At 38.4% G+C, this 19,088-nt stretch overlaps 1 protein-coding gene across 1 annotated transcript in view; it reads left to right on the top strand.

Moving 5' to 3' along the window:
* Positions 1–18,949, top strand: part of NCBP1 (nuclear cap binding protein subunit 1) — a 59,022-nt gene extending 40,073 nt beyond the window's left edge. Inside the window, exons 17-23 of the mRNA XM_036741496.1 lie at positions 4,049–4,151; positions 5,238–5,331; positions 7,391–7,494; positions 7,767–7,881; positions 12,123–12,242; positions 12,497–12,610; positions 18,369–18,949. Coding sequence (XP_036597391.1) covers positions 4,049–4,151; positions 5,238–5,331; positions 7,391–7,494; positions 7,767–7,881; positions 12,123–12,242; positions 12,497–12,610; positions 18,369–18,506 — 788 coding nt within the window. The 3' untranslated portion in view covers positions 18,507–18,949. The remainder of the gene's footprint in view (positions 1–4,048; positions 4,152–5,237; positions 5,332–7,390; positions 7,495–7,766; positions 7,882–12,122; positions 12,243–12,496; positions 12,611–18,368) is intronic.
* The last annotated feature ends 139 nt before the right edge of the window (positions 18,950–19,088 follow it).

Raw genomic sequence — 19,088 nt, 5'->3', positions numbered from 1 at the left:
TAAAAAAAGGATTTAGATTTCTGGATCATTGCTTAAAATGTGAGTCACAGATTCCTGGGCAAGATGGAGTATAACTAATAAGGGGTAGAAAGAATGTATTTGCCAGGTGTCTCACAAATCAACTGAACCATAAAAAAGATGAGGGGAGAGCTCTTAAGCTAAGGATTGGAGAAGGGACGAAATCTCCTACTATAGACCATAGAAACCCAGCAGTTCATAGAAGATAAAATTCAGGAAATGAGCCAGTAAAACTTTAGGTCTTTGTACGTAAGTGTCTAAAGTTAGACAAGAAGGAGATTAAAGTATTAAGAAGACTGGAAAGGCAGGAAGGAGCCAGGTTTTGTAAGGCTTTAAAAGCCAAACAGAATTTTATATGTGATCTTGGTGATAGGGAATCCCTGAAGTTTATTGAGTAGGGAGATGACATGATTACATGAGGAAGATTACTTTGGCCCCTGAGTGGAAGATGGACTGACAGCAGTCAAAATATAACAACTGTTCAGGTATGAGGTGAAGGCCTTAACCGGGATAGTGACAGTGTAAGAGGAGAAGAGAAATAGATGAGAAATGCTGTTTAGGTAGAATCAGCTAGACTTAGAAATGGATGGGATGTGGGGTACTAAGAGAGACTGAGGATTTAAGGGTGACATCTGGGTTAGTACACCTGGTGTTTGAGAGGGTGGTGATGCCCTCAACAGTAATAGGAAAGTTAGGAAGAAGTAAAGGTTTGGGGGGAAAGTAATGAGTTCAGTTTCTAACATATTGACTTCTAAGAAGTCTAAAAGACATTTAGTTCAAGATGTCCAGTACATAGCTGGACATTTGAGACTGCAATTAGCTATAAATTGATCTGCATAGAAATGGTAATTAAATCCATGAGACCACTGTGTGAAATAGTATACAGTAGAAAGAAGAGAGAGCCTAGGATGAAGCCTTGAGGGACACTCAAGTTTAGAGAATATGACCTAAATGAAGATCCAGCAAAGGAGACCGAGGAGTGGTTAGCAGGTAGGAGGAGAACTAGGAGAGAGAAGTGTCACAAAAACAGAGACATGGGTTTCAAGGAGAAGGCGAATGATCGCTTCAAAAGCTGCAGAGAGTTCGAGAAGGATGAAGATCAAGAAAAGGCCGGGAGATTAAGTGATCACTGGTAACTCTGAAAAGAGCAATTTCAGTTGAGTGATGAAATCCAAAGCCAGATTGCAGAAGATAGTGAAATGAAAGGAAATAGAGGCATTGGTTATATACTGTTTTCTCAAGGAGTTTAGGCACAAAATGAAGAGATGCAGAGCAATAGTTAGCATGGATGGGCTGATCAAGTGAAGTTTTTTTGTTTTTAGGTTGAGAAAAACATGGATATGTTTGTAGGCAGCAGAGAAGCAGCCAGTAGACAATGAAAGAATTAAGATTAGAAAGAGAAAATGATAGAGGGTACCTTCTGCTGCACAAGATGGGTTGGAATAGGATCACATATGCATGTGGGTAGGTTTGCCTCACCAAGGAGAAGAACCATCTCTACATGTAAGATAGGGTGAAGAAGGAAATGATAAAGGAAGGCATTTGAGTAATGTGAGATGAGGATGGGAAAAGAGGGAGCTTTCAGCAAATGGCCTCAATTTTTTTTTTATTGAACTATGAGTCCAGGCTTTTAGCTGAGAATGAGGAAGGAGCAGTCATAGGAGGCTAGAAGAGGCATTAAAAGGCTTGGGAAAATGCTGTGGTATGTGGGATAGTGAATCTGTTAGAGAGGAATAAAAGGATCACTTTGCTATGCTGAGGGCCCATTCAATGTTATGTACCACAAATTTGCAGTAATTCCAGTTAGCAGGGTTTCATGATTTTCTCTACTTCTCTTTAGCAGCATGAGAAATGAAGGCAGCTGATAATGGGAATAATTCAGAGTTGGGACTTTTCAGGGTATGACTGGTAATAGGATAAGGGGTAAGGTTCTTGAAAGTAAAAAATAATGCACTGTTGAATGAATTTACCAAGGCATCAAATTGGAAAAAGAAGGAGAGTGTAGCCATTGTGAGGGTGATGGTTTGGGAAACAACCAAGGGATAGAGAAATTAGAGATCATGATGAGGATGAAGATAAGAGTTAGGGGTCGTAAGACAGAGGGAAAGATGGAATGATAAAAGATTATAATCAGAGAAGGGAGTTGCAGAGTTTATGAACATAGAATTAGTGCATTTGTGAGTGGTGGCAAGATCAAGGGTATGACCATCTCTGGTTGTAGCAGAGTAATAGGTTATGGGAAGTGAGTGAACCTCAGAGGAAGAGAGATTCTGTAGTGACAGTGGAGAAAAGACCTGGAAGTGCTTTGGGAACCAAGGAGTATTGCAACTCCATCACCACAACCAGTGAGTCGGGGATATATGAGTGAAAGTGCAACCAGTGCTAGAGATGGTAGGCAAAGCTGCCATGTCATCAAGAAGGAGCTGGGTCTGAGTATAAGTTAATGGAGGAAGTGAGAAAGAAAAGGCTTGAAATAAAAGCAAGTTTGTTACCTTTAGAGCAGGCAAAGTACAGTGGAAGAGATAGGTAGAATTGGTGTGGAGCATTGGGAGTGTTGAGGGGGATGGGAGTAAGGGTATAGGAAGTAGAGAATAGGGTTTGTACAGTGAACTCTAGGGTTTTAGAATTACTGAGATTGGGAGAGTATGATGGGGTGGGGAATGCTAACTATTGAGGAATGAGTTCACGTTGATCATCAATGACTTCAAAGAAGTCCATTAAGAGAAGGAAGTAATTAGACTGTTCAGGCTCCCTCTCTACATGCCCAGCTTTGTAGTAAGTGGTGATGTTTCCTGTGAGGACCATCTCGTAACAGGTAGGAACAAAAGAAAGTAAAGCTCAGGGGAGGCAAAAATTTACCAGTTGAGATGGTTCTGGTCTATGAACAGCCTCTAGAGCTCTGGAGAAGGTCCTGGGGTTGAAGACAGAAGCCAGAGACCTGACCATGGATCCATAGCTGATGCAGGGATGAAGGTAGACAGGTAAGGGGAATGTACAGGGATCCCTGGGAGGTCCCAGGGGTGAAGTCAAGTCACAGTTCAGAAGTGGATCCTTGCAAAGCAGTGCTTCCTGGGAAGTTCTGTAGCAACAAACAGGCTATAGCTGGGTAAGCCAGCTAGATTAGGGTGAAGCAGCACTCATGGGGAAGTCCCAGAGGCAGGCTTTTATGGGGGATTTTGGGGAGGACATGGGTAAGAGTCACACAAAGTGAGCTGGTATGAATGGGTTGTGATCTGTATTGCTGGAAGGAACTCTCGGGTACATGAGATCACAGATCTATCTAAGTATTTGAATGATGTTCTGTATGTCAGTACAAAAAAAAAAAGCTTCGCAAATGCAATGTCAGAGAGGCACTGTTGGATAGCACATGTTCTGAAAAATATCTGGTGGTTTTAGTGGACTGAAAGCTGTGAATCAACAGTATGCTATGATAGACAAAATGTAATGCCATTGTGAGCTGCTTTAAGAGGTAAAATTCCATCAATAAGTACATGATAGGGCCACTAAATTCTGATCTTGTCAGGTTTTGTCCGTAGTGTTGTTTTCAGTTCTGGGCATAAAATTTAAGAAGGACCTTTATTAACTGGTGAGTGTAGAGCGGACTCCCCTCTATTCCCCCAACGTGGTGAAAACTTTTAGGCCTTAGCTTAAGAGAATCAGTTAGAGGAACTAGGGAGGTTTAGACTCCAGAGAGGGGAGGGATGAACACCATTTATTCTATTTGGCCCGAGAGGGCAGAATCAGGAGCAATGGGTGAAAATACATGGGTCAGTTTAGGCTTTATTCAGGAAAAATTCCCTAATAATTTGAGCTCTGTAAAAGTTGAATTGCCGTGAGAATTGATTGTTATCCTAGACGGTCTTTAATCAGAGGTTGGACGGCTACTTGTAGGATATGTTACAATGGAGATACCTTTTGTGTATGAATTGGACTATAGTCCCAATGAATCGAGTCCAACTTTTGAGTTCTGTGATGATGTGAGTCCTTTTTTAAAAGTATTCTAATTCTCTCACCATAAAACATTTTTCAGATGAAGGATTCAGTTTTAACCCATTGAAAATAGAAGTCTTTGTGCAGACTCTGCTTCACCTCGCTTCCAAGTCATTTAGCCACTCTTTCAGTGCTCTTGCAAAGTAAGTTCAAGTAGTTTTTCTTGGGGACATATTTCAACCTGTTTTATGTATTGTTGTTGAGTTGGTGACAAAAAGTACTAGGGTAGTAGAGAGAAGGGGGGCTTAGTAATGCCATAAATTACATACCTAGTCTGTGCTATAAAAATTAGTGCTCATTTTATAAGTTAAAGGTTCATTAGTCCATTGTTTCCATATGTGTTCGTTCTCTCTTCTCTCTCTCTGTCTCTGTCTCTCTCTCTCTCTCTCATAATTGCTACTTTAATGGCATCAGGAGGGAGCAAGGGAGACATTTATGGAACAGTCTCACCTCAGAGAGTCTTGTCACCAGAACATTGGCTATTAGCAGTTAATCATTACAATACATTAAAATTGTCTCTTAAGGCAAATTGTTCTACCAGCTGATGATTTGTAAAGGCTTAGAGGAGTTTCCATCTGTATTAGTGGATGAGGCTGCAATGCCTAATAAATGACAACTTTTTTGAAGTAGAAATGTACGCATACTTTTAAAATATTTAACTAAGTGAAGAAATAGGGAATTAAGGGAATAATACTAAACACTTTATGAGAAACCCTTAGAATCATTTCTTACAAGGAAGGCCTTTTGAAATCTGCTAAAGTAAGCAGTAGTCCAGAGTAAGTCAGAGAAGCCAGAATTCTCTAATCAACAGAAATTCAGTTCTTCCTCAGTTTCTATTTCTAGACTCCTTTTTACTTTGATAGTGCTTTCAAAAGGTGAGAAGAGTTAATCCTCTGTCTACTAAGTAGATTGCTTCAATAGCTTTTTTTCATGTAGCTTTATAAACTAAATTTTAGGACTTGAAATAGTCACATTTATCTTCTAAGGAATATGTAATTTCAGGAACACAGATTTTTCCATTTTCACATAGTCTGTGATATATAGCATTACCCCTAACAAAGTCCTCCACTGTCTCCCTAAGTTACTAAAACAAAAGAAAATTCAACATTTGTCAGGAGCCTCTGCACTCTCAAATCTGCTTGTGTTGTACAGCATAGCTTAAGTGACCTTAAAAAGATGCTTAGAGATATTACAGTATTTGCTAACTTGTATTTTTCTTTTACAATAAGGTTTCATGAGGTCTTCAAAACGCTTGCAGAAAGTGATGAGGGAAAGTTACATGTTCTGAGGGTCATGTTTGAAGTCTGGAGGAATCATCCCCAGGTAAGAGTTATGTTAAGCATCCTGGAGTTCAGATTGTGATACTCCAGGTTATTCATTTATGCGTGTCCTTGTTTTGATCTTTGGACAAAGGTTGAGTTAGTCCCTGGGCCTCCAGAGTAGTCTTACAAGCTAATTTTTTATCCGCATTATTGAAATAACTCAGGTTCACCTCAAAGAAGCCAGAAGAATTGGTTTCATCAGGTACCCAAAGGCAATAAAAATGATGGTTTCTTGAGATCATTGGTCATCTTGTTTTGCAGTGTTCCCAGTGAGAATGATGATTCAGTTCAATTAATTCAGTGTTTATTACATGCTGACTGTGTATGGTGCTCAAAATATCAAGATAAAAATGATAAAGTTTATGCCCTCAAAGAGCTTACATTCTCTTCTGTGGATAAAATATGTGCATCTGTAAATAAATATTAAGTCTAGGCAAAATTATTTCAAGAAGAAGAGAGCACTGACAACTTGGTAAATGAGGGAAAGCCTGTAAAAGGTATCACCTAATCTGTGACTTAAAAGAATCTAGGGATTTTCCAAGACACAGGTGAGGAGGGAGTACATTTCAGACATGGTAGACCACCTTTGTAAAGGCACAAAGGGGAGAAATAAGATGTTGTGGTAAGGGAATGAGTAGCAGAAACACTAAAAAAGGCACAATTTGAAATAAGATTAGAAAGGTAGTTGAGCCATTTTGTGAAGGGCATTGAATGACAGGCTGAAAATTTTTTTTTAAACCTAGAAGCTAAATAAGGAGTTACTGAAGTAGAGTGGTAGCATGATCAGATCTGTGTTTTAGGAATGTGGCAGCTGTTTGGAGAATGGATTGAGGTAGGGAGAGCCTAGAAGTAGTCCAAGTGAGAGGTCATGGAGGCCAGAGGTAGAGACTGAGTGTAGTGAAGGGGCAGAGGCAAGTTATAAAGGTGGAATAACTTAGACTTGGGGGCTGAAAGGTTATGAAGGAGTGGGAAGAGTCGAATGTTACCCAGAGGTTTCGTACCTGGGGGACTAGAGAGCTGGTGATGTCCTAAAATTCAGAGAAGGAATGGATTAAAGGAAGGAGGATGGGGGAGGAGTTACATTTGGATTTGTGAAGTTTACTGTGTCTGCAGGGAGTTAGAAATGCCCAAGAATTGTGCCTTCTTGGCTAACCTTTCAGGATCACTGGATTTAATAGTTGAGAGCAGTTTCCTTGGAGAGAGAAGTTTTAATTGAGTTACGTAGGTTTGGAAGACAGATACTAAGTGATTGAGAATAGTTTGAGAATCAAGGAAATGTAGGGAATGCTTATAGAAGGCTTTTTTTTTTTAAGAGTTTGGCTCTAAAAGGAAAAGAGATGCCTTGAATGACAGTTTGACGTGATATCGGGGTTGAGTGAAGGTTTTTTTTTTTAAGATAGGTGATTATTGGGGCAGTTAGGTGGCACAGTGAGTAGAGCACCGGCCCTGGAGTCAGGAGGACCTGAGTTCAAATCTGGCCTCAGACACTTGACACACTTACTAGCTGTGTGACCTTGGGCAAGTCACTTAATCCCAATTGCCCTGCCTTTCTCCTAAAAACAACAACAAAACAAGAATAAGATAGGGGATTATCAGTGCATGTTTATAGATGGTGAGGAAAGAATCTTTGAATAAGGCAGTATTGAAGATGAGAGAATGAAGAAGATACAGCGTATGCACCAACTTTTGTTGCAGAGGATTAATGAGTAAAGGTTTGTTGAAGAGCTGAAGATCTTCCAAACTAAGTCAGTATGAATACATTGATATTCTGTGACTTCATTGGCAAAATGGACAGTCTGGCAAAAAAACATGTTAGAAAAGTGGTTTAAGATTAGTTTATTAAAGAGAGTATTGGCTTTAAAAAGACTGCTCAAAAGCCTCATGGGATACTTATATGTCATTAATAATGCTTTAAGAAGAGAGGTCATTGGACATTGTAAGCATAAAAAAGCAGAAACTGATTACATTGTCAAGAAATAAGTGGGATTTTCTTGGGGACATTTGGGATATGGGAATAATTTATTAATCAGCTGTCCATGTGCAAACTGATTGTTTTCTAGATGATTGCTGTATTAGTTGATAAGATGATTCGAACACAGATTGTGGACTGTGCTGCAGTAGCAAACTGGATCTTCTCTTCAGAACTCTCTCGTGATTTTACTAGGTAAGCAAAGACTAGTTCCTTGTACTTTTTTAACCAGAATTCTTGCTATATTCATTCAGAACTGGTTGGAATCTTTTTTCCTGTTTGCTTTTCTGGGAAATCCAAATATATATTTGTTTCCACAACATAGGGAAAATGTACTTTTGCTGCTAGGTCTTTTTGATTATATTGTATTTAACCTGTATACAATTCTGACCTTCAATTTATTCTTGAATAAGCACCCACCCTGGTTTTAAATGTGTAGTTTATACTAATTGCTACTATACTTTTAGGTTGTTTATCTGGGAAATTTTACACTCCACAATTCGAAAGATGAACAAACATGTTGTGAAAATCCAGAAAGAACTGGAGGAAACTAAAGAAAAACTTGCAAGACAGCACAAACGGGTACATTTTTTTTTCTTTTTGGCAAATATCCAAAGCAGTCTCATAATTAATTGAATTACACCAAATAACCCTGCCTACTCTGATGCTTTGTTTCATTTGAGTAGTTCTTACCCCAAGGGTTACAGAGTGGCAAAAAGTGAGAATACACTATAACTGCATGCAGTTTTACCTTGTAGTAGACTACTTAACCATGGCAATTTGTTTAGAATAGAGAATCACACTCTGTAGACTTGGTTTTTTAATGTATCAGTATGATGTGTCAGCAGAGCTAGAGAACAGATGTTTGTTATTTTCTGTACAGTTGAGTGAAGTTGGAGATAATCTTAATTATTCCTGTTTCCCCTCAACCCTCTTAATTAGTTATTTTAGTTCCCCTATTCTATATTCTCTTCAGATATTCAGTTATAGGGGTAAGAATGGAACATAGCAATAGTTTGACCAAAGTAATAAACTTACATTCCCTACATGCTGCTTGATGTGTACATCCTAGCATTCTGTGCCTTCTTACTAAAGTGTTACTACACTGTCTTTTTTTTTTAAATCTTTATAGCCTAATTATGGCATTCTCTACTCATTTATCCCAGTTGAACTTCACATTTTTTTTCTGGTTTTTCATATTTCTCACTTACTTAGAATCCCAATCCTGTAGGGAGGCAGTAGCCACTCTAGCCTTACCCCACAGTAATCCACTTATCGATCACGGAATCCTAGAACCTCAGAGTTGGAGGAAAAGTCAGAGATCATCTGGTCTGAACTGCCTCAGAACAGGAGTACAATTTTATGTTCTTATTTGTACTTTTCACTTTCAGTCATTTTTAGTTGTATCCGACTTTGTGAGCACATTTGAGGTTTTCTTGGCAAAGATACTTGAGTGGTTTGCCACTTCCTTCTCTCTTATTTGTAGCTTATTTATATACTTTTTCACTTCACTTTTTAGACAGATGACTCACTTTATGATAGTAATTGGAACAAACTAATCAAAGGAATAAGGGTTATCATAGTTTCTTGTGACTTAGTATCTCAGCATTTAGACCTGGAAGGGGCCTTACCAGCCAAATTCACACAGGTAGTAAATGGCCACAACAGGACTCAGACCAGGTCTTCTGGTTCCAAATCCAGTGCTCTTTCCACTACAAAACACTGCCAGTTATAAATGATTTTTGTCTCACATACAGTAACTTTTTTTTTTCTTTTCATTTTACCTACTTTCTACAAGTTAGTAAAAAGCAATTATCTTTTCTTTTTCCATAATTAAAATAGCTGGCATACAGTATACAGTGTTTTAGGGATACCATGGGCTCTCTGTTTTCATTTGCTCCACACACTATCTCATTGCTCTTGTGAATTACTTTACAGATGAGGAAACTGAGAGTTCAGAGAGAAGTGACTTGACCAGGGTCTCAGGAGTTGATGGTACAGCCAAGTCTAGAAGTAAAAGTGCCTTCTGCTACATCATGTCCCTTCCTTTTGTTGTTTCACAAGAGGACTTGAGGATAGCTTTAGCCATTGTTCCTTTCTTTGTTAGTAACTTTTTATCCTATGTAATTAGAGAGGGAGGGAGTACTGCACTGCAGAGCTTCTTTCCAAGTCTATTTAAGTACTGTGCAGTGTTTTTGTTTTCCTCCAGATTTACTTGCTGAGGTGTATTCTTAGATCACTAGTAAAGTCAAGAATCTATTTTAGAGAGCCCAGCTTTCTTATTGCCAGCATTCTAAGCAGGTTGGGGGAAAGGTTGGAGTCCCTGAAATTAAACTTTATTCTTTCCTCATAATTGGCTAAAAAAATATTCCCATGAGAACCACCTGGCAAAATGGGCTGTGCAATTAATTGAGTTTCAGGTATTAGATCTGTACCTTAAACTGCTTGAATTTATTCTGTCAACATAGTTCATTTTTCACTATCAGGCTGCCTATTTTAGATACAGTGAATAAAGGTTTGTTTTTTTTTATACAAGTGCTACCTCTCCCTGGACTCCCTTCCCCCAAGAACCTAACCTCCCTTTTGAAAACAAGGAAAATAGTTAAAATGTTACAATCCAATAACCACATGTGGCAGCGTGTGAAGCAGCCCATCATCTCTCTGTTGAGGGGAGGGATGTTCGGCACTCTGGACCTAAAATTAAGTGCAACAATAACCAGTCTGAAGTCTGACGTCTTTAGTGTCATTTTCATTGACAGTATTGCGATCGGTTTACGAGTTGTTCTCATTCTTTTTTTGCTCTTCATCAAATATATTTGCCCATGTTCTCAGGATTTTATTTCAGCAATGCCCTAATATTCTAGTACTTTCACATTATCTCAGTTTACTCAGCCATCCTATAGTCAAAAAGACTTTTTTTTCCAGTTTGTTTTGTTTTGGTTTTTTGCTCCTGCACAAGATTTTTGCTTTTAATGTTTTGGATTCAGTGCCGACCCTTCGGTCTTCGTCCTCTTTGGGGCATGTGCTCAGTTGGGAGACTTTACATAAAAGAACTGAGCAGCTAATAACTTTTCTTGAGCAATTCCAAATTTTTTTTTTTAGGTTAGCCTGATTTATAGTTATGGCAATAGTGTATTTGTGTGCCTAGCTTCCTCAGTTCCCTCTAACATTGACTATTTCTGCCTTTTTTATTCTTGAAAATTTAGTGGGTGTGAAGTAAAACCTCAGTTTTAACTTTCATTCTCATATTAGTTATTTGGAGGTTTTTTCATATGGTTGCTCATAATATGCATTTCTTCTTCTTGGAAACTTTGTTTATATTAATGCATACTGCCTCATCTTCTGCTGTATCTTCTATCTCTTACTTGGCTAGGAAGTCCCTTTTTCCTGGCCCTTTGTCATAGTTGTGAAAAATATCTTATGTTCTTTATTGTTTATGATGTGATTTTTTTTATTTTTAAATGTCATATTAGATATAAACTTTTCCTTTTTAAACCAAGAGTAATGAAGATAGGCTATAAAAGCTTTCTCATTAAAAACAAAGATGCTCACTTTCACTGCTTATATTTAGTATTGGAAATTCTAACAATTGCATTAAGACAGCAAAAAAGGTAACATTGGGAAAGAAAAGGTTAAAATATTACTTGCATCTCAACAGGTCTAAAGACAACATAAAGTTTATAATGAATAAAATATAGGAAAACCTGTTAGTGCTGGTAGGAGTTGTATGCTCATCCATTGCTGGTTAAATGGAAACCTTAAAAACTCTTTGTAGAGCCATCTTGAAGTACCTAGTTAAAATAATCCAACCCATTCTCACTGTGGAGAATAGGCCCTGAAAGCCCTATCTGTTTAGAGATTTTTCTAGAACTATTTGTAGTTGTAAAAAGCTGAAAGACTGCTTCTAATAATAGAAGAATGGTTAAACTGAGGTGCATTAACATAATTGAATATTATATTACAATTAATATGGACAAATATGAGGGACAGAAATAACTCTACAAAGGCCTTTATGAAATAGTGCAAAGCAGAAAGCAGAACCTGAGGAGAAGAGGGCCCACTAACCATGGCTGTATTGGAGGAAACGTGAATGAGAAGGAATAAATAATGAATCCAGAGAGAAACCAAAGGAGGGACTGGTTTTATTTCTTCCGCTGAAATTAATTACAATGTAAATCATTACTAAGTTTTATTAGTTGTACTAATGTTCAAAACGTTAGAGTAATTCATTTTTTAAAAAGTGATCACAATCATTTATTCTCCCTGGTTTTTGTTTCCTAAGCTCAGACAAGCCTCCAAACCATATCCACTATATATTGTCCAATAAAGACACCAACAGGGTTCCCTGATCTTAGTGAACCTGCATCTGTGGAGAGCTAGAGGATCTTCCACATTATCTTTTAATATCTCCCATGTATCTGGAGTCATGCCAGGTATTTCTTGGGATTTTAACTAGTAGCCATTCAAGAACAGTACCCTGAAGGTAAGTTAGTAACTGTCTGACACCCATGTAAATACTTACATCTCACTTCACTGGGCATTTTAGAAACCAAAGCTAAAGCCAGTCAGTGTCAGCCATGTAGTGGCATGTGGATCTGTGTGTGTGTTTTTAGGAGTATAACTTAAAAACTGTTAGCCATTCTCACAATCACAAACTCAGTCATCAATGTTATGATTTTAGAATTTGAAATCACACGTTTTCTCTGTAATTCATTCAGTGACCTTTGTCCCAAAGCAATAAATTCTGACCTGTCTTTATTGATTTTAATATATTCTACTTCTAACTTAAACATTTCTTTTATTTGCCCTTTTGTGATTTGTAGCGTGATGACAGAAGCAGTGATAGGGATGATGGAGCATTAGAAGAGCAAATAGAACGTCTGCAGGAGAAAGTTGAGTCGGCTCAGAGTGAGCAAAAGAATCTTTTTCTTGTCATATTTCAGGTAACTTGATTTTAAATTTTTAGAAACATAAAACTAGTTTTAGATTCATAGTTTTAGCCATCTTTTATTTGAAAGGAAATGCATGTAATATGAAAGCAATAAATGTTCATCAAAATTGCTACCTTGTTTAATTTGCTGGACGCCAAGTCATTTGGTCTCTTTTAAAGATAAATCTTTCTCAAATGCTGGAATTGCCCATCTGATTGCTTGGACACAGATTGCCACGATTGTTCATTTTGTTTCTACCTTTCCAGCGCTTTATCATGATCCTGACAGAACACTTGGTACGATGTGAGACTGATGGGACCAATATATTAACACCTTGGTACAAGAACTGCATAGAGAGGTTACAGCAGATCTTCTTGCAGGTTGGTGGGTTGTTGTTATTCTGAACTGTTGTTCAATTGTTTCAGTTGTGTCTGACTCTGTGACCCCATTTGGGCTTTTCTTGGCAAAGATACTGGAGTGGTTTGCCATTTCCTTCTCATTTTATAGATGAGGAAACTGAAGCAGGCAGGGTTAAGTGACTTGCCAAGATCACGTAGCTAGTAAGTATCTGAGGCTGGATTTGAACTCATATCTTCCTGATTCCAGGCCTAGCACTCTATCCACTGCCTAGTTGCCCATTCTACTGTAATCTCCTTTAAAAATTTCCCTCTTCAAAGTGGTATGTGGCTTTGGGGCCTTCAACTTCTCTGTATTCTCTCCCTCCCATTTCCCCTTCTTTTTTCTGCCCATGCATCATCCCACCAAATGAATATAACATCGACATGTATAGGTGTCACTGCTGTCCTATGCTGTAGTAAATTAATGATCTCTGAAGAAACTGAGCCTCAGGGATATTAAGCAGTTTGTTCCTCCCTCCCTATCTTTCCTTAACTACCTGGGATATCTATTATTTTTGTATATACTTACGTTAGTGTTATTTCCTGTGATAGAATATAAACTCCTTAAGGGCAATGATTTGTTTCCTTTTTTTCTTTGTGTCCTCATTATAGTAGTGCATGATAAAAATGCTTGTTGAATAATAGAGAGTTTCCATCTGTCTAAAGAATATGTTTTTAAGACTGGTGGCTATATTTACATAATTCACGGAATCTTTTAGATTTAAAGATATCAAGGAAAGTAAAATTGCACTCATTTGAGTCGCCTGTCTTTAGTATCCTACCAAGAAGACCCAATTGGCATTTTTTCAATAGATAGCAATTTAAGGGACTTACCTGTCTTGGATAGAGAGCCAGTCAAAAAACCAGGAGGGCCAAGTCCTGTCTCCAAGACACTCTTTTTGTGGCCTTGGGCAAACTCCAAAACTATAGATTGCAGAGAAATTGCCAACCTATATTGGTAGAAAGTTTCCTTACCTAGATGTTAACCTGTATTAACAAATTCACAGGTCCAGTCTCTACCCTTCTTCTGTTTATGTATTTCAAAATGTCAGTTCATAGGTTCACACCTAGAAGGAATTTTAGGGGCATCGTTGATGTTAGAAAACAAGGCTGAGGGGAGGGGGAGCAGCTAGGTAGCGCAGTGAGTACTGGCCTTGGAGTCAGGAGGACCTGAGTTCAAATTTGGCCTTAGACACTTGACACATTGCCTAGCTGTGTGACCTTGGGCAAGTCACTTAACCCCAATTGCCCTGCCTTCCCCCTTCAAAAAAAAAGAAAAGAAAACAAGGCCCAGAGAGGATGTGACTTTTCTAAAGTCACAAGTTGAAAACTTCTGGTTTCTAAGATTCCAAGCAAACATTTTAAAAGATCCCTATGATGATTACAAAGTGGAAGGAATCAGTCAGCAAGCACTTAAGTATCTACTGCATACCAAGTACTGTGCTAAAATTTGAAGATACAAAGAAAAAGTCCCTGCTCTCAAGAAAATCACGATTTAGTGGTGAAGACAACACCTAAACAGTTATGTACAAACCAGATAAACAGGATAAATTGGAAATAATCCATAGCATTTAGGGAGGTTGGGAAGTCAGATTTTACCTTGGGCTTGAGGTGTCCCTTTCTCTATTAATGGCCTGTACCCAACTGCCTAGTTAATAGAATGAAAAGATGAGATTAGTTATTTTTAAAAGCAGATCTGAATTTCAAGAAAAAAAAGTATAATAGTGTTATTTTTAACTATACTAAGCTAGAGAATGCCTCCAAGAAAACATCAAATTATGGGAAAGAATGTTTCATTTCAAAGAGGGCTTACTAACACAAAACTCAAACATCATTCTACCCCAACATGGTAGGTCCATAAATGAAGGAAAACACTTAGATGTAGTTTCTGATCTTTGTCCTTCCAAGTTCTTTGGAAAGCTAGAAGTATACACACGAAGTCTGCTGTCCTTTGGATGGCTTCACTAAGCAGTTACATATTTGCTTGATGCCTTATTAACTTTAGGGACCTGTGAACGTACATACAGGCAACACCAAGATATGGGACTTTGTTCCTAGCATAATCTTGCATCCTTTAAGACCAGTCTCAAGTCATAAACTGTTCTGTGAAGCCTTTTTGACTCAGTACTATGTCTCTCCCTGTAGAAATTCCATAGCATTTACTCTGTCTTCTACTCCTTTGGTTATATTTTCTTATATCATTAACTTTTCATTATTTTTTTTATTTTATTTAATTTATTTAATATATTTAGTTTTCAGCATTGATTTTCACAAGAGTTTGAATTACGAATTTTCTCCCCATTTCTACCCTCCCGCCCACTCCCAGATGGTGTATATTCTGGTTGCCCCGTTCCCCAGTCAGCCCTCCCTTCTGTCATCCCACTCCCCTCCCCATTCCCTTTCCCTTCTTCTCTTGTAGAGCAAGATAAATTTCTGTGCCCCATTTCCTGTGTATCTTATTTCCTAGTTGCATGCAAAAACTTTTTTTTTTTATTTTTGTTTTTGAACGTCTGTTTTTAAAACTTTTGAGTTCCAAATTCTCTCCCCTCTTCCCTCCCCGCCCACCCTCCCTAAGAAGGCAAGCAATTCAACATAGGCCACATGCGTATCATTATGTAAAACCCTTCCACAATACTCATGTTGTGAAAGACTATGTTTTGCTCCTTCCTAACCTATCCCCCTTTATTGAATTTGCTCCCTTGACCCTGTCCCTTTTCAAAAGTGTTTGTTTTTGATTACCTCCTCCCCCATCTGCCTTCCCTTCTATCATCCCCCCTTTTTTATTTTCTTCCTCCTCCTTTCCTGTGGGGTAAGATACCCAATTGAGTATGTATGGTATTCCCTCAAGTCAAATCCAGTGAGAGCAAGATTTACTCATTCTTCCTCACCTGCCCCCTCTTCCCTTCCTACAGAACCGCTTTTTCTTGTCACTTTTATGCGAGATAATATACCCCATTCTGTCTCTCCCTTTCTCCCTCTCTCAATATATTCCTCTCTTATCCCTTAATTTGATTTTTTTTTAGATATCCCTTCATATTCAACTCACCCTGTGCCCTCTGTCTATATATATATATAGATACACACATATACATACATATATATATATACATAAACCCACACACATACATAGACATACATGTGTGTGTGTGTGTGTGTATACATACAGACATATATGTGCACATTCCTTTCAGCTACTATGATACTGAGGTCTCATGAATTATACACATCATCTTTCCATGTAGGAATGTAAACAAAACAGTTCAACTTTAGTAAGTCCCTTATGATTTCTCCTTCTGGTTTACCTTTTCATGCTTCTCTTGATTCTTGTGTTTGAAAGTCAGATTTTTTATTCAGCTCTGGTCTTTTCACTGAGAAAGCTTGAAAGTCCTCTATTTTATTGAAAGTCCTTGTTTTGCCTTGGAGCATGATACTCAGTTTTGCTGGGTAAGTGATTCTTGGTTTTAATCCTAGCTCCATTGACCTCCGGAATATCGTATTCCAGGCCCTTTGGTCCCTTAATGTAGAAGCTGCTAGATCCTGTGTTATCCTGATTATTTTTCCACAATACTCAAATTGTTTCTTTCTGGCTGCTTGCAGTATTTTCTCCTGGATCTGGGAGCTCTGGAATTTGGCAACAATATTCCTAGGAGTTTTCTTTTCAGGATCTTTTTGAGGAGGCGATCGGTGGATTCTTTCAATTTCTATTTTGCCCTGTGGCTCTAGAATATCAGGGCAGTTCTCCTTGATAATTTCTTGAAAGATGATGTCTAGGCTCTTTTTTTGATCATGGCTTTCAGGTAGTCCAATAATTTTTAAATTATCTCTCCTGGATCTATTTTCCAGGTCAGTGGTTTTTCCAGTGAGATATTTGACATTGTCTTCCACTTTTTCATTCCTTTGGTTCTGTTTTATAATATCTTGATTTCTCATAAAGTCACTAGCTTCCACTTGCTCCAATCTCATTTTTAAAGTAGTATTTTCTTCAGTGGTCTTTTGGACCTCCTTTTCCATTTGGCTAATTCTGCCTTTCAAGGCATTCTCCTCATTGGCTTTTTGGAGCTCTTTTGCCATTTGAGGTAGTCTATTTTTTAAAGTGTTGTTTTCTTCAATATTTTTTTCAGTATTTTTTGGGGTCTTCTTTAGCAATTCATTGACTTGTTTTTCATGGTTTTCTTGCATCATTCTCATTTCTCATCCCAATTTTTCCTCTGCTTCTCTTACTTGCTTTTCCAAATCCTTTTTGAGCTCTTCCATGGCCTGAGACCAGTTCATGTTTTTCTTGGAGGCTTTTGACGTAAGCTCTTTGACTTTGTTGACTTCTTTAGGCTGTATGTTTTGGTCTTCTTTGTCACCAAAGAAAGATTCCAAAGTCTGAGACTGAATCTGAGTGTGTTTTCACTGCCTGGCCATGTTCCCAGCCAACTTACTTGACCCTTGAATTTTTCATCGGGGTATGACTGCTTGTAGAGTAAAGAGTACTTTGTTCCAAGTTTGAGGGGATGTGCCGTTGATTTTTTTTTTCTTTTTTTTAATTTTTATTTTTAGTTTACAACACACGGTTCTACATAATTTTGAGTTCCAGATTTTCTCCCCTTCCTCCCCAAGACGTGTGCTGTTGATTTTAGAGCTATTTCTATAGAGCCAGCTCTGCCACAACAGCACTCCTCCTTCCTCAAGAACCGCCAACCTGGACCTGAGGCAAATCATAAGCAGGCTTTGCACTCCTGCTCTGATCCGCCACTTAATTCCTTCCACCAGGTGGGCCTGGGGCTGGAAGCAACTGCAGCTCTAGTTCCCCCCCCCCCCCCCCCATGGCCAAACTGGGAACTCTTTTCACTCTGTCCCCTACAGCTCTTCCCACTAACCTTCTCTGTTGTCTTTGGTGTTTTTGGGTTGAGAAGTGTGGTAACTGCCCCAGCTCACTGATTCAGGGCGCTAGGGCCTGTTTCACCGTTCTTGGTCTGGTTGGTCCTGCAGCCGCCCATGCTGGGCTCCACTCCATGCACGATAAACCTCATCCAGCGACCATCCAGGCTGTCCTGGGCTGGATCCCTGCTTCCCTCTGCTATTTTGTGGGTTCTGCAGTTCTAGAATTTGTTCAGAGCCATTTTTTATTGGCTTTTGGAGGGACCTGGCGGGGAGCTCATGCAAGTCCCTGCTTTCCAGATGCCATCTTGGCTCCGCCCAATCATTAACTTTTTAGTTGTTTTTCCATATATGTAGCTTTTCCTAACTAAATTTAAGCTCTGAGTTCAGAGGATTGTCCTTTACATATCTCTTGTATCTCTCATAGCAGCAGTGTTATTAGGCACATGACAGTTTTACCATAAACACTTACTGGATTAATGTAGGGAAAATAAAGCTTAGTTATAACACCTCCCCTTTTCTCATGAGCATCTTTAAGAAATGATTGTATACTTTAGTCAACACTTAGCCAACTTCAGACCAGCCGATCTCATTGTCATAGCAGTTATTTTCAAAGTCAGCATTTAGCCATTTTTCTTCTATTCTTTCCCTTAGCCTTTTTTTTTCATGTTTTCCTTCTTTCCCTTAGTCAAGTATACTAGAAAGCCTACAGCCTTACTTCCACTCTACAGTAGTAAGTACCCATCTTCCTCTACACAGGTTTTGTGCTGAGAGTTCTCACCCCCAACATTAGGCTAAGAAATTTGGTTTTACTAAGTTGTTTTTGTGATAGTTTCCATCCTTCACTTAATTTCTCCTCTTTTTACCTTTGTAGCATCATCAGATAATCCAACAGTACATGGTGACCTTGGAAAACCTTCTCTTTACTGCTGAATTGGACCATCATATTTTAGCTGTATTCCAACAGTTCTGTGCTCTGCAGGCCTGCGGATTTTTTCCACCTTCAAGTTGAGACTTTAACAAAACATATATTTTTTAATATGTCATTTATTTTGGATTGTTTTAATGAATGTTGGCTTCCTGGTAGCATTTTGTTTACTTCCCTTCTTTCAGTTATTAGGGAGGACAAAGGAAAGGGAAAAAAAGGTAAAAATTGGTAAGCACCTCTGCTTAAACCTAAAACCCAAATGATTCCCTAAATACAATAATGTGAAGCTGACCATAGGATGTCATGTAAATGTGACAGAAATGCAACTTTTTTGTGATCATTTTGATATATTTTCTCTAGTAAGGCACAAGAAAAGTACTTTCATTTGAGGCATGTCAAACACTAGAAAAAGAGCTCACGAAGTAGAAAAGTTGGATTTCTTTTACTTGCCAAGCAGCATAGATTTTCATGGTTCCTGGATAATTTGACAAAAATGTGGTTGAATAAAATTGAAATATGTTTTTTAACATTAGTCTGTTGTGTATAATTGACCCTAAAATCTCTACTTTTGAAAAATCTTGTGTAACTCCAAAGTAGTTTTCTCACCCAGAAACCTGTCTGTTGTAACTGAGTCTTATCAGTTATTATTCATAAAATGCATGGCAC

Source organism: Trichosurus vulpecula, chromosome 1, assembly GCF_011100635.1.
Source record: "Trichosurus vulpecula isolate mTriVul1 chromosome 1, mTriVul1.pri, whole genome shotgun sequence".
Classification (NCBI taxonomy): Eukaryota; Metazoa; Chordata; class Mammalia; order Diprotodontia; family Phalangeridae; genus Trichosurus; species Trichosurus vulpecula.
This window is presented reverse-complemented; position numbering and strand designations above follow the sequence as displayed.